This window comes from Gadus macrocephalus, chromosome 12 (assembly GCF_031168955.1).
Source record: "Gadus macrocephalus chromosome 12, ASM3116895v1".
NCBI classification, from domain to species: Eukaryota; Metazoa; Chordata; class Actinopteri; order Gadiformes; family Gadidae; genus Gadus; species Gadus macrocephalus.
This window is the reverse complement of record NC_082393.1, coordinates 2,221,234-2,235,698: the sequence shown is the minus strand read 5'-3', so window position 1 is coordinate 2,235,698 and position 14,465 is coordinate 2,221,234. Positions and strand designations below refer to the sequence as shown.

The 14,465-nt window shown below is 47.8% G+C and overlaps 2 protein-coding genes across 2 annotated transcripts in view; one reads left to right on the top strand and one right to left on the bottom strand.

The window, feature by feature from the left end:
• Positions 1-1,386: 1,386 nt before the first annotated feature.
• LOC132468609 (protein ABHD8-like) lies at positions 1,387-8,405 on the top strand. The gene is made up of 6 exons (XM_060066334.1): positions 1,387-1,898; positions 4,302-4,771; positions 4,958-5,337; positions 5,840-6,010; positions 6,398-6,614; positions 8,087-8,405. Exons 2-6 carry the CDS (start codon positions 4,310-4,312, stop codon positions 8,345-8,347), a joined length of 1,491 nt encoding a protein of 496 aa, XP_059922317.1. The 5' UTR covers positions 1,387-1,898; positions 4,302-4,309; the 3' UTR covers positions 8,348-8,405.
• Positions 8,406-9,940: 1,535 nt separating this feature from the next.
• Positions 9,941-14,465, bottom strand: part of ptprc (protein tyrosine phosphatase receptor type C) — a 19,481-nt gene continuing 14,956 nt past the window's right edge. The window contains 7 exon segments of the mRNA XM_060066333.1: positions 9,941-10,895; positions 11,074-11,209; positions 11,746-11,912; positions 12,477-12,596; positions 12,788-12,922; positions 13,192-13,334; positions 13,772-13,859. Of these exon segments, the coding sequence (XP_059922316.1) occupies positions 10,638-10,895; positions 11,074-11,209; positions 11,746-11,912; positions 12,477-12,596; positions 12,788-12,922; positions 13,192-13,334; positions 13,772-13,859 (1,047 nt within the window). The 3' untranslated portion in view covers positions 9,941-10,637.

Here is a 14,465-nt window from a genome sequence, read left to right as displayed (position 1 = left end):
AAAACATAAGAGGTAACACTGTTGTTTTTTATTGGTCGTCATGAAAAAAACCACAAGGGGTAACACTGTCGTTTTTTATTGGTCGTCATGAAAAAAAACATAAGGGGTAAAACTGTTGTTTTTTATTGGTCGTCATGAAAAAAACATATGGGTTAACACTGTTGTTTTTTATTGGTCGTCCTGAAAAAAAACATAAGGGGTAACACTTTTGTTTTTTATTGGTCGTCATGAAAAAAAACATAAGGGGTAACACTGTCATTTTTTTTTGGTCGTCATGAAAAAAACATAATGGTTAACACTGTCGATATTTATCAATTAAAACATAGGGGGTAACACTGTCGTTTTTATCAAATGAAACATGAGGGGTGACACTGTCGTTTTTCTTTGGTCGTCATGAAAAAAACCATAACACTGTTGTTTGTTATTTGTTCTCAGTGTAACAGTATTTAACCTAAAAGCCACAGTGGTGCAAGTGGTAGTGATGCTTTGGTAGTAATCAAGGGGTTGTGTGATCGATTCTCTCCACGGTCAGATTGAATGTTGCTCTTTTAGTCAAACTTCGGCCTTGGCAAAACGTGCTTATTTATTCATTCCACCTTCCTGAATTGTGCTCCCTGGTCCCAGGAATACATAGTGCCTATGATATGGAAAGTGGTTGGATTCTATCATATGCTGTACATCAGAGTATATTACAGTTTTTGTTTTTGGTCTGTTGGCTGCAAAACATTCTGAGTTAGCATACATACTTGATGATTGGGCTACTTTACACACACTTTTTATATACTATAGATTTGTATAGTCACTGGCCCCCTTTCAATTGTGCACTTATGCATATTACTATAGCCTACTATTATTATTGACACTTTTTTCATATTTTGTTCTTTGGTTTATACATTGGAATACTTGACTATCATGATTCGTGACACATTATATATTTATTTTTACTTTTTTTTTTACGGTATTGGGTCTGTGAATTAGAGTTTTTATTTGTTTTGTTTCACTTACATCAAAGTATATTACACTATAACTGTCTTCATAGGATATTTTATTACTCTTTGACATTTATCAAACCAATAGGCTACACAATATAATCAATATAAATATTGTAAACATCACTGTATTACATAGTTAATTCAAAATGAATTAAATATAGATGGATAGACCAATAGGCCTATTTATTTATATATATTATAAAAAGGCCTATTGGTCTATCAATATCTAAGCTAGGTATATATTACACAGCGACCAATGCGACCTACGTCGCGACCAATGCGACCTATGTCGCGACGCACGTCGTTGGCCACTCAGAGCTCGGCCCTACTGACCACAGGGGTGGCAATCTGGTGGCAATGCCCGTTCTGCTGCTGTCCCCTTAGAAACAGATGCCTAGCAACAACCCGGTCCATGCCATGACAACCGCACACGCACGAGCGAGTGATGATGACGAGGTGGACTAATTCAATTGGGATGTGAAGTGGGGTTATTCCTCATGAATAACTTTACCTGAGACTAAAACTGAACATGAGCATTTGATTTAAATACCTCACTAGATCTTCTGCTGAAGCGCCGCTCTACCTACCATCACCGCTAGGTGGCGCCATTACCGCAACAAGAGAGAGGATTGTCCGACCTCAAAACCAATAATTAACAACTAATACGCAGGCATGGACTTCATCCAGCAAATCGTCCATGGTTGAGACCAAAAAACAGGAAAACGGAAAAGAAGTGTATGTGTCTGATTCTGAACTGATACAAGATGTGTAGCGGCGATACGAAACGGTATGCAGAATGGAGATAAATTAGATTATTGGATTGGCGGTGACAGATTATAGCCCGTCTGTTTCTTCGATGCTGCATGCAAAAACTACAAGTTATCTGCATGTAGAAAGTTAACCAAGGTAAGATTACTTTTGACACATTCTGTCGACCTCTGTTACGGTAGAAGTAATCTCCAACCCCCACGAAATAGTTGTATTTTGTCCAATACCTGAAAGTTGGCACGGTGTTGTGTTCCGGACTTTGCAGGTGAGGATGCCCATATTTAGGCATTGCAATCGAGTATCAACGATGCGATTTTGGAAAATCGAACAGATTTGGATAAGGGGAGATTATATTGTGGTATCGTAACCTGTCCTGTTTATAATTTTAAATTACAGCGATTGGCCCGTTTAGCCAGCAGGCCTGCGCGCATTATTGTTTGGGCGGTTCGCTCTGCCTCTCCAGAAGGGGCGCGTATTTTCCACCCAGATCAGCACTATCCCATCCAGAGCCTATCGCCCTGTATCTGCACATACACTAGGCTGGTGGTTGTAATTTCTCTTTATAAAATACCCTTCCATATAAAAATTAACACGTCATATAGGCCAACATTAGCATGTGAATGACCTCATGACTTTCCCTATAATTTACTGATCATCGCTTATAGTACTCATGATTAATACAGCTTCAAAGTGGCACAAGTAGATTGTATCAAAGCTTTGTTACCACACTAACACAATTATGTTTAAATGCCGTTTGAGCCTGTGATCAAATTAAACAATAATAATTTCGTTATTAGTACTATTTTTTGACAAGGACGCACACGTGTTGATATTTGTTGACAGTCAGAGCACAGAGACTTTTTTACCCGAATAGACCTGCTGTTCTTACTCCTAATCGTCATGGTGATCCCTGCTTCTGCCTTGGCGTCAGTTCCTTGTTGGGATTCTCTCCCATGACCAAAACATGTCCTTATGTGGTAGTGGTATTAAAATAAAAGGGGAGATGAGGAGTCCCCTAATCATTATAGCTGTTATCAAATGTGGAATATCGCTCTAAAAATTACCATAGCTTTTATTTTGTTAATAAATTGGAAGTTCAGTCACTTTATTTTGGGTTAAGACGTTCACCAGGGACTGGACATTAAAATGACATAGGCCTACTTCGGAAATTAATACTAAGCCAGTGCAACAAAAACTGATTCGTATTCATGTATATTACTTCACTTGTCTTGCGTGAGTGTCTCTGTATTGATCAGATTCAAATATGTGGTCTGAGTGTAATCACCTTGTAAGGTAAGGGAACACGTGACCTGTGCCTGTCCGCATGCAATACATTAACCCTTTAGATTCAGCACTCGTCCGTTGACTGACGTTAAATCCTGATCTGCAATTCATGATCTTTACATTAAGTGTTCTCAATGAGCTTGGTGTACTGAAAAACATCGGTCAGAGCAGAAGGACTGGCCTCCTCTCAACAGGTTGTCATAATCCCTGGCTGAGTAGTCTTCTGCTCTATTAAAGCTGACTGCTGCATACAGCCTATCAACAGCGCTCTGATTATGAACCAGCTCACCGGACGAGACATCAAACAAATATTCATTAAAATTTGGTTGTGTTTGGTTTTTCCTCCCAGAGAGGAGATTAAGAGATTAGGGAGCGGGGGAGGTGTAATCCCGTGTAATGAGGGGAGAGGTGGTAGCCAGCTAAAATATACGGCTAATCAAAATGTAGCTTGTTTGTTTTGGTTGTGGCTTGGTTGTTTTTCTTTCTGCAATACGAAATGGTAAAACACAGAGACATTATGATTCTACTACAAATTAAAGTCTCCATTTGTAGCCTTTTATAGAGCTACTTGCGTCTGGTCAGGGGCAGCAACAAACAACAAGGTGTAGGCCAGTCAACGCACACGGAGGCTGGCTTTACCTAGGAGGGCTTTTACTTTGGTGTTCTATTAATACTCAGTCGGGGTAGAGTGTCGTCTGAGCGAAGTTACAGATTTGTGACTGAGGGAGCTGGATTTCAAATGGCATTGGGATACACGCGCTTTATACAGCGCCTGGTAAACCTTTATATGGAGATATCATTGATCATTGAATATCCTGGGACATAATCCAACAATGTGCTTTAAAGTCACACATACACATATCAACGCTGAAAGTGCTGCAGCATTAAAGATTATATCATGAGAATATTTCAATCTCATTTAAATTGCCGACACATAATATTTTGTATCTAGTGTTGGATGTCGGCCGGGTTAGCAATTTGTGCCGGCTCGCTCGACTGCAAACTGGATAAATATATGACGTACACACAGGCTCTCACACACGTGCTAGCACGTGTGTGAGTGCCTGTGTGTACGTCATATATTATATATACCCAGTTTGCATGTGTGCTTGTGTGGGTACACGTCGTGCATTTGTGTGTATACCAGTGTACATCCTGTTGTGTGTTCAATTCAATTTGTATAGCCCTTAATCACCATTACAGTGTCAAAGGGCTTAACAGGGCGGATATTTAAGACCCCCCCCCCCCCTCCCCCAGCGGCGACCATGCTGAGCGGGCTCCTAGACGGGCTCTTGTGCTGCCTCACCGGCCGCTCCGCCAACGTGGTGTGCCCCCTGGAGACCTCGGAGCTGGCCGACGGCTACGAGTTCGTGGAGGTGAAGCCGGGCCGCGTGCTGCGCGTCCGCCACGTGGTCCCGGAGCGCCCCCTGGTGGAGGAGCCGCGGGGGCCCGGGGCCACCGTCAGCTGCAAGCGCCGCATCACGCTGTACCGCAACGGGCAGATGCTGATCGAGAACCTGGGCGAGCGGGCGGGCCGGGCGGAGCTCAGCAACGGGCAGGTGGCGGGAGGCGGAGGGGGAGGAGGAGGAGGGGGGGGTGGGGGGGAGACGGAGCCTAACGCGGGCGTGGCCCTGGATGTGACGGACCCCGTGCCCGACGGGGCCCCCGGGGTCGCTGGGGGCCAGGCGGAGGAAGGGGACGTAGGAGGAGACGCGGGAGGAGGAGAGGCTGAGGAGTCAAAGGACCCCAAACAGCAGCAGAAGAACCAGCAGCAGCAACAGGCCCCTCAGCAGCAGCCACAGGGCCCCCAGCAGCAACAGGCCCCTCAGCAGCAGCCACAGGGCCCCCAGCAGCAACAGGCCCCTCAGCAGCAGCCACACGGCCCCCAGCAGCAACAGGCCCCTCAGCAGCAGCCACACGGCCCCCAGCAACAGCAGGACCAGCAGCAGCAGCAGCAGCAACAACAGGACCCTCGCTTCCGCAAGCGCAAGCCCAAGCGCACGGTGGTGGTGGACTGCGAGCGGAAGATCACGGCGTGCAAGGGCACGCACGCCGACGTGGCGCTCTTCTTCCTGCACGGCGTGGGGGGGTCGCTGGACATCTGGGGCAGCCAGCTGGACTTCTTCTCCCAGCTGGGCTACGAGGTCATCGCCCCCGACCTGGCGGGCCACGGGGCAAGCTCCGCCCCCCAGATCGCCGCCGCCTACACCTTCTACGCCCTGGCCGAGGACATGCGCGTGCTGTTCAAGAGATACGCCCGCAAGAGGAACGTGCTGATCGGCCACTCGTACGGGTAAGGTGGGGTCATGTGTTAACGGGGGGGTTCACCTGAGCCGAGACGCTCAGCTGAGGAGAGACGGGTCCTTCGTTTACCTTTACGTTAACGTTAACCTTAGGGTGTTTAGCAGACGCTTTTATCCAAAGCGACTTAGAATAAATACGTTTGTCAGAAGGAAGACAAACAACAATATATCTATCCTATTCTATACCCCGTACCATCGTATCATATGTCCTGTCCTGTTCTAATCAACGTTATACATTCTATTCTATTATTTTCTCTCTCCTAAACAATCATATATATGTTCCCATCCTGTTCTAACCAATCCTATCACTCTTTCACTCTCTTCTATTGTATCCAATTCTATTGTATCAAATTCTATATTTTCTCCTATGCCATTATATCCTAACCAACGTTTTAACACTCTATTCTATTATATCTTATTCTATGTTCTCTACCATACCATTATGTCCCATATCCTACGTTTTATTCCCCCCGGTCCCGTCGGCGGGCCCAGGGTCTCCTTCTGTACCTTCCTGGCCCACGAGTACCCGGAGCAGGTCCACAAGGTGGTGATGATCAACGGGGGGGGGCCCACGGCGCTGGAGCCCAGCCTCTGCTCCATCTTCAACCTGCCCACCTGCGTGCTCCACTGCCTGTCCCCCATCCTGGCCTGGAGCTTCCTCAAGTAAGGCCACCCACACGCTCTCTCTCTGCCGTACATGTCCTCGTCCACGGTACGCACGCACACACGCTCACGCATTCACACACACGCACACGTGCACACGTCCTCACTCACTCACACACACAAAGGCATACGGGCACACACGGTCACTCACTCACACTGTCACTCACTCACACACACACACACACACACACACACGCATTCACACACTCACATACCTTCATACACACCCTCACATACATTCATGCAAACACTCGCACAGATAAATGCACATACACTCACACTCACTCATTCACACATGCAGGCATGCACAAACACACATGCGCACGCCGCACAATATCATCGCGACACTCGGAGTGTGTGGATTGATGCCCCCGCCCCCCCCCCCAGGGCGGGCTTCGCCCAGCAGGGCTCCAGGGAGCGGCAGCTGCTGAAGGAGAACAACGCCTTCAACGTGTCGTCCTTCGTGCTGCGGGCCACCATGAGCGGGCAGTACTGGCCCGAGGGCGACGAGGCGTACCACGCAGAGCTGGTCGTGCCCGTGCTGCTGGTGCACGGCATGTGTGACAAGTTTGTTCCCGTGGAGGAGGACCAGCGCATGGCCGAGGTGTGGGGGGGGGGGGGGGGGAGTGTGTTTGTGTGTGTGTGTGTGTGTTTGGGGTTTGTAGGAGGTGTGTGTGTGTGTGTTCGTGTGTGTGTGTGTGTGTGTGTGTGTGTGTGTGTGTGTTTTGTGTGTGTGTCAGAGGGGTGTGTGAGGGGTCAGTGGGTGTATGAAGTGTTTGTGAAGTGTGTTCATGGTTTGTGTGTGTGCGTGTGTGTGTGTGTGTGTGTGTGTGTGTGTGTGTGTGGTGGGAGGGGGATGTGTGTGTGTGTGTTTTGAGGGGTAAATGTTTTTGTTGGGTGTGTGTGTGTGTGTGTGTTTGTGTGTGTGTATAAGGGTTGTGCGTGTTTGATTTGAGTTTGTACTTTGATGAGATGCCATCTTATCTCGATAAGAAGGTGTACTTCATTATGAGGGAAAGGAAAGAGTGATTCACACATCTCTGGGGAGGTCCTAAAGTCACACGCTGTTTCCATCCAGCTGTGCCCTAGCTAGTGGGCTCATTAACCACCAAAACATGAGTCACACAAACCGAGGAAACGACTGTGATACCACAGACTGCTGCATGAGATGAGAAATCCCCTTGTTTTTTTCACTATGCTTCACAGCATCCGGGAAGAGAATTAGAAAGCTTTTTATCCCCCAACCGACTGCAACATTTTGCATAAATATGATTATTTTTTAAACACTACTTAATCCACCTTAAAGGTGCAATGTATAGGGTTTAGTGGCATTTGGTGGCATCCAACAGATTTCTTTTTAATGTGATTATCCACTAATTAAAACATACTCATCGATATTTATTCAATTTCTGCTGACTAAGTCAGATTCGCTAGATGCCACGACCCACAATGCACCACAAAGCATTGTTCGGCAAAGGAGCTGAAGTTTCTACCAAATAGCACAAAGTCCATGTGGGACTCTGCCTCTCTCCATCAGTCTCCTCTCCCTCTGTGTGACTCTGCCTCTCCCTGACTCTGCCTCTCTCCCTCTGACTCTGCCTCTCTCTCCCTCTATTCCCTCTGACTCTCTGGCTCCCTCTCTCTCTCTGTGACTCTGCCTCTCTCTCCCTCTGACTCTCTGACTCTGCCTCTGACTCTGTGTCTCTGCCTCTCTCTGCCTCTCTCTCCCTCTGCCTCTGACTCTGTGACTCTCTCTCTCCCTCTGACTCCGTGACTCTCTCTCTCCCTGTCTCCTCTGACTCTGACTCTGCCTCTCTCTGACTCTCTCTCTCTCTCCCTCTGCCTCTCTCTGACTCTGCCTCTCTCTGACTCTGTGACTCTCTCTCTCTCCCTCTGTCTCCTCTGACTCTGCCTCTGCCTCTCTCTGCCTCTCTCTGCCTCTGCCTCTCTCTGCCTCTGCCTCTCTCTGCCTCTCTCTGCCTCTGACTCTGACTCTGCCTCTCTCTGACTCTGCCTCTCTCTGACTCTGCCTCTGCCTCTCTCTGAGTCTCTGACTCCCTCTCTCTCTCTCTCCAGATCCTCCTGCTGGCCTTCCTCAAGGTGCTGGACAACGGCAGCCACATGATCATGATGGAGTGCCCCGAGGCGGTCAACACCCTGCTCCACGAGTTCCTCCTCTGGGAGCCCGACTCCTCCAGCCGGCGGGAGCCCAAGGCCCGCCCGGCCACCGCCAAGGCGGCGCCCTGCGGCGGCCGGGGGCCCGAGCCCCCCGAGGTCCGGCCGGGCACCGCCAGGCTGGCCTCCACCAACGGGAACACCACGCGGGACCCCCGATAGAGCGAGGAACGGCGACGCGCCACGGTCCTCGTCGCGCCGTTAAGACGCGAACCGACGGCCGGGGAGCCCAGCGGTGATTGGGGCCTCGAGGGCCCCCCGGGTGAATCGCGGACTCCTCGCGGTGTTAAAGGGTGTACCCGCGGCGGGGACGCGAACACTTCGGAGGCAGACGGAGCCGCTGTGTCCGGTGTGAGGGTGATGAGGAAGGGCCAGGCCGACGGGGGGGGGGGGGGGGGTCAGGGTCCGTCCAGACTTTGAAGGAGGGTTTACGGCGGATGAAGGGATGGAGGGCATTGAGGTGCGACCGCCGGTCGGTCTCCGGGCCGATCCGTGGAGAGGAAGGACGGACAGCCAGGCTGATAGGAACAGAACCAGCGGACAGTTTTGATTGGTCCTCGTAGCTGGGCAGCTTTGTTATTGGCTGGTGGGATGGTTGGACTTTAATAAAAAAAGTACATGATGGAAGATACACAATTGAGAGCTTCACTGACCTTCGATCTCCTATAACTTTAAGGACCTTTCCAGAGAACGAGGCAATCGGACGAAAACATGCACCTTGTCGATGTGCAAATAGTTTGATAAAAGGTTTCTACAGTAGCAAATGGTTTGATTACACAACCAGTATATTATGGAACCAAAAGGATTGGATCCCATTTTTGTACAAACTTTGTACTGTTTTCTACACCACTCTTGCAATCTACTGTGTGCTGTGCTGCTAGCACTGACTCTGCTGCTAAACCCTCCATGACGCGAGTAAAGGGTGTTGATGTTATGTTATTATGTTTTATTATATATCATGTTTGTCGTCTGCAGTCTTGATGCAGAACTGAGGAGCACTTTTTGGTCACTAAATCATACATCTTCCCTTTACATTGCATTACATCGGGTCGACTGTAATGATCGTGTAAAACTAGGACGGTGCATGGGGGCGCTGTAGCAGACGATAACGTACCTATAAAGGGGTTGGTCTAGCTCAGAAGGTAGATCTATGTGTGCGGTCACCCATAACCCGAAGGTTGCCTGTTCGAACCCCGGCTTCTCCTAGGGGAGTGTCGAGGTGTCCCTGAGCAAGACACCTTGCTGATTCTGCCGTCCATTTGTTAATGTGTATGCACTGTTGTAAGTTGCTATGGATGTAAGAGTGTATGAAACTGTCAATTTGGATAAAGGCGTCTGCTAATTGCCCTAAAATGTTGATGTTACCCCTCAGTTCTCTGCTCCTCTAACCAGTTATAGATCCTGAATACCTCATTGCACACATCATTTATATGTTGTTTGTAATTTAATCAACATCTTTATTTATCTGCATTACTAAATGTATTTATTTCTCAGTATGCTGATGTGACGACCAAATGTCCTCTTTGGGGATTTATAAAGTATTTATTAACTTGCTAGACTTTGATTTCGTGCATTTGTATTAAAAACCCTTCTTAGTCCTAACAGTTAAAATGTGAAGGTGGAGTTGGATCTTTGATTTCACCCCAACCCCATAATGTTTCTCAGCATCTCGTCCAAGTGTTCTTTAGATATTTAAAACATACCTTTCAGTTTGCTTGGGAAAATTACTTGAATGATGTTTTCAGATTGGACACGTTTCATTATTAGGAAGCGCTTTAATACATTATCATGTTTCTGTGGCTTATGTTTGTTGCCATCAAATCATACATCATCATCATTATACAGGCATTACACAACTCGCTTCACTGTTGTTCTTTTTGTCTTTCAAAATAATTCAAGCATTCAATACTGTGTGGTGACAAAATTTAAATATCTATAAAGACCAATATAATTATCTACAGTATTGAACACATCGTCTGCGTTGGTGTCCTAGCCGAACGTTTGGCGACCCCTAGCGTTTTTTTCACGAAATGCAGGAGCGCTGCATTTGTTTTTTTAATCGATTTTCTTACCTAAAATACTTTACCTGAAATACAACCTTCCAATTAAACTCGCAGTAAGGCAAGAAAGACTAAATAAATCTTGTTCTCTGCACTAAACGTAAATATATAATACATAGTTTGACAACAGCCATTAGGTATTAAGAAAACTTAAACTATTAGCAGTTTAAGATATGGAAGTTAAAAACAAACTTCCCTTACATAACTAAATTAAGCAATAACACATTGCAGAAGGCATCCAATGGCATAGCAAAAAATACAGATTAAAATATGAAAAACATCAACCAACCCAGCGTATGCTTGAATACCGGTACCGGTATGCTGATATCTACAATCTGTGTCTGCGTTCTGGAAAGCCCCCCCCCCCCCCCCCCTCTCCACCTGCTACTCCCTCAGACCTCCATGGTAACGGTGGACCCGTTGTCGGCCGCCTCCTTCTCCTCCTTCTCCTCCTTCTGCATCAGAGGCGTGCTCGCCGCCTCCTCCTGCTGGCCGTCCGCGGTAATGCCGGCCGGCTCCTGGGTTCGTCCCGTCTCGTCGACGATGTGCACGGCGTCCCCGGCGGCCACGGTAACGGGCGCCGCCGTCACACTTCCGTTCTGCACGGGGTAGGCGGCCGCCAACGCCTCGTACAGGAACTGGTACTGCTCCTGTAAGGGGGGGGGGGGGGGGGAGGGGGTGTTCGCGTTACCTTCCTGATGGTAAACGCTAAAAGGACTGCATCTATACAGCGCCTTTCTAACCAGTGGCCACTCAAAACGCTTTACAACATTTCCTAACATTACTCTACCCCCTGAGCCCGTATGTATCGTTACGTATGTATCTTACCACGCTGCTGATCATGCCCTGCCTCTGCCTGCGCTGGGCCTTGGCGGTCTGGAAGACGTCCACCATGCGTTCCGTCTGGGCGCTGTCCATGAGGTTCCACAGCGCACAGAACACAGCGCACTGCCGCGAGCCGTCACTAGGGGGACGAGCAGCGGGGGGAGCGGCGTTAGTTCAGCGGGAAACAAACGCTTTGGTGACCAGGGAAAGCCTTGCGTTGGGTCACATGTTGATGAACGAGTGGCCCTTTTGGTAAAGGACACGTCGGTTTACTTCAGGTAAGTAATCAAGTTGATTCGGCAGCGTTACGAGTCAGTGGAACGGGGACAGAGAGGTGAGAAGAGGGAGGTGTGAAAACCAAGTATCACGTCACATGCTGTGTTTCCTGCCGGATGCAGGAAGCGCATACTTTAGAGATCCTTGACAATTATTATTACGACAAAAACAACAACATGTCTGTCTGTCTGTCTGTCTGTCTGTCTGTCAGAGAGAGAGACAGAGAGACAGAGACAGAGACAGAGAGAGAGAGAGAGAGAGAGAGAGAGAGAGAGAGAGAGAGAGAGAGAGAGAGCGAGAACGTGCGTGCGTGCGTGCGTGCGTGCGTGCGTGCGTGCGTGCGTGCGTGCGTGCGTGCGTGCGTGCGTGCGTGGGTTCCAGGCCCTCGGCTCCGCTGACCTGCAGTGGACCACCACGGGGCCGCGGCCCTCCAGGGGCCCCGTGCTGCAGCCACAGGTCTGCTTGACGGAGCGGATCAAGTCCGTCAGCAGGCCGCCGCTCTCAGGGAGCTTCTGGGTCGGCCACTGGAGGAAGTGGAACTGCTTCACCTGACGGCTCTCTTTCCGCTGGGGGGGGCGGGGGGGGGGGGGGGGGGGGGAGAGATTAGGGAGATTCCTCCGTGGGACAGTTGGGGTAAAAAATAAATAAAAAACTGGCCCTTTCATATTTTTGTGGCCCCTTTATATATATATACGTTATACATATATATATATATTTATGCATAAACATATACATAATACATATGAATATACACAGATATATATACATTATATATATCATGAAAATATATATAATACAAGATTATGTATATCAAATATTAAAATAAGTCTTTCTAAAATCGTTGAAACTTGGTGAAACTGGTTGAGGGCCCCCCAAACATACAAGGACTATTATAACCCTCAAACGCAAACGGTTGAACCAAATGCAACTGTCTATGTACAGGGATGTAGAGCTTTTGTGTTGCATATTTTTTTTTATAGATTGATTTCTCATTCTAAATATCTTTTTTTAATTTCTTCTGTTTCTATTATCTTTCAATCCATGGCGTCAAGCTGACTGTTGGCCCCTGGGTTGAGCTCCCCTGAGCAGGGTGCTCGCTATTGACCCCCCCCCCCCAGGGCCCCAGGTACCTTGGTGTGGTATATCTGCATGGTGCGGACGGTGAACACGGGCGTGCACTCTGTTTCCGTCACCTCCACCTCGATGTCCTCAAACTTCGTCTTCTCCTGACCCCAGTAGGGAGAACACTCCTTCAAAGTAAAAGCCAAAAACAACAACATAAATACAGTTCAACCAAACCGTAAATCCACTGAGTCTCATTATCTAGAACGGAACACTTAGGATAAATTCACATTTTGTTTACGGCGAAATTTTTAAATGAAGGAGCTATGCAACATTTCGGTTGGCCCCCTACGGGCAACGCTTCAGAACGGGGACTCACAGCATCGCCTTGCGTGCCGTCGGACAGATTGACGATGGCCGCGGCTCTCTTCTGGAAGACCATGAGCCAGAAGTCGGCGGTGGTGTTGACCAGAGGGCTCTGGGCTGTGATCAGGCTGCCGGAGCCCCAGTACCCCTGGGACGCAAACACAAGACTCAGTCAGGACCCCCCATCTCTCTCACTGTCTGAGGTTCTGCATCGGCCGTACATGAATCCATCTGTTACTTGTAATGCGTTATGTAAAATGTATGTAATGTAGGTAATATTTTGTAATGATTATGTTGTAATGATAGAATAATATGTTATAGTAAAATGGATTAGACATTTCTTGTTTCTGCAACAAAAGGACAATGTTATCTTTCGTCACGAATCGGTACAATTCGAGGGGGATCGTTTTCCCGTACGTCGATGTGAGAGGCGTTGATGTATTTCATGGAGTCCTCGTCTTCCTCGGAGGAGGAGGCGGTCTCGTCTTCCTCTTCGTAGACCCGGTCGTCGGGCTCATTGTGGTCCTCCTCGATCTTCACGAACACTCTGTTGTAGTCGTCTGAGCAGGCCCGGTGGAGTTCAGTGGAGAGGAACGCACAGACCCAAAGTTTACACTCAATAAAAAATGAGCGCTCTTACCTATAGTTTATTACTTAAATACAACTATTTCCCTTACCTATAGTTCAATCACTTTACACCACTATCTTTCTTATATATGCGCCCCTGTTTTTGTGCTTCTGGTATACGGCTGTTTTTGGTAGTGATGTCAAATGCCTGCACTGTTGATAAACGGACATGTATTTTGACCAATTACATCGCTCTATTGTCCGGTCTTGCTCTAAGCCCGGTGATAGACGGATAGATAGTGTTTTTGGATAGATACTGATTAGAATATCAAGGGGATGCTCCGCCGTAGAGGCTAAGTATTATTAGAATCGTTGGTGTGAATAGATTGAAGGCATGTAGAGGTTGTTGTTGTCTTTGTCTAAATCTTACATGGAAGGATGGATGAGCGATTCTTCTTCTGGTTCTCCTCGGCGAGTCCGGTGTTGCAGGTCCTCCTGTTGTTGTACTTGGGCAGCCTCTGCAACACAGAACACCAATCACTGTGAGTCTCCTCACTGGTCACCCTCGATCTGAACATGGGCATATCTAGTACAGCGAGGACCCTCCCACTGCCAATGACAGTACAGTCACTTAGACACACAAGACCTTTTCATTGCTCACACACGTGGTGGAATTTGGACTCATACAAAGTGAAAGAAATGCATAACATGTATACATATAGATTGAGGAAAGAGAGAGAGAGAGAGAGAGAGAGAGAGAGAGAGAGAGAGAGAGAGAGAGAGAGAGAGAGAGAGAGAGAGAGAGAGAGAGAAACACGCACACAAACACAGCTGTGTCTTATTATCTTAGGGATTTAGGGGTTATTTAAGGAAGTGGTATTGTGGTTTATCACTGTTCATTCCCTGCGTCTGGGTTCCCGCCTTAGGGGACTGCGATGGTAATCTGTTTCTCTGGTAGATGTTATCTTCACTTCAACCCAATCTTGAGCGCCACTCCTCAAAGTGTCTGCTGTCGTTTTTGACCTTTGAGGTTAGTTGCCCTTTCGGAGTCGTTTTTTTGTTCTTTCTGAAACTTTTCAAAGTGGTTGCCGTTAAAGATCTTTGAGGTTCTGACGCCCTCAGAG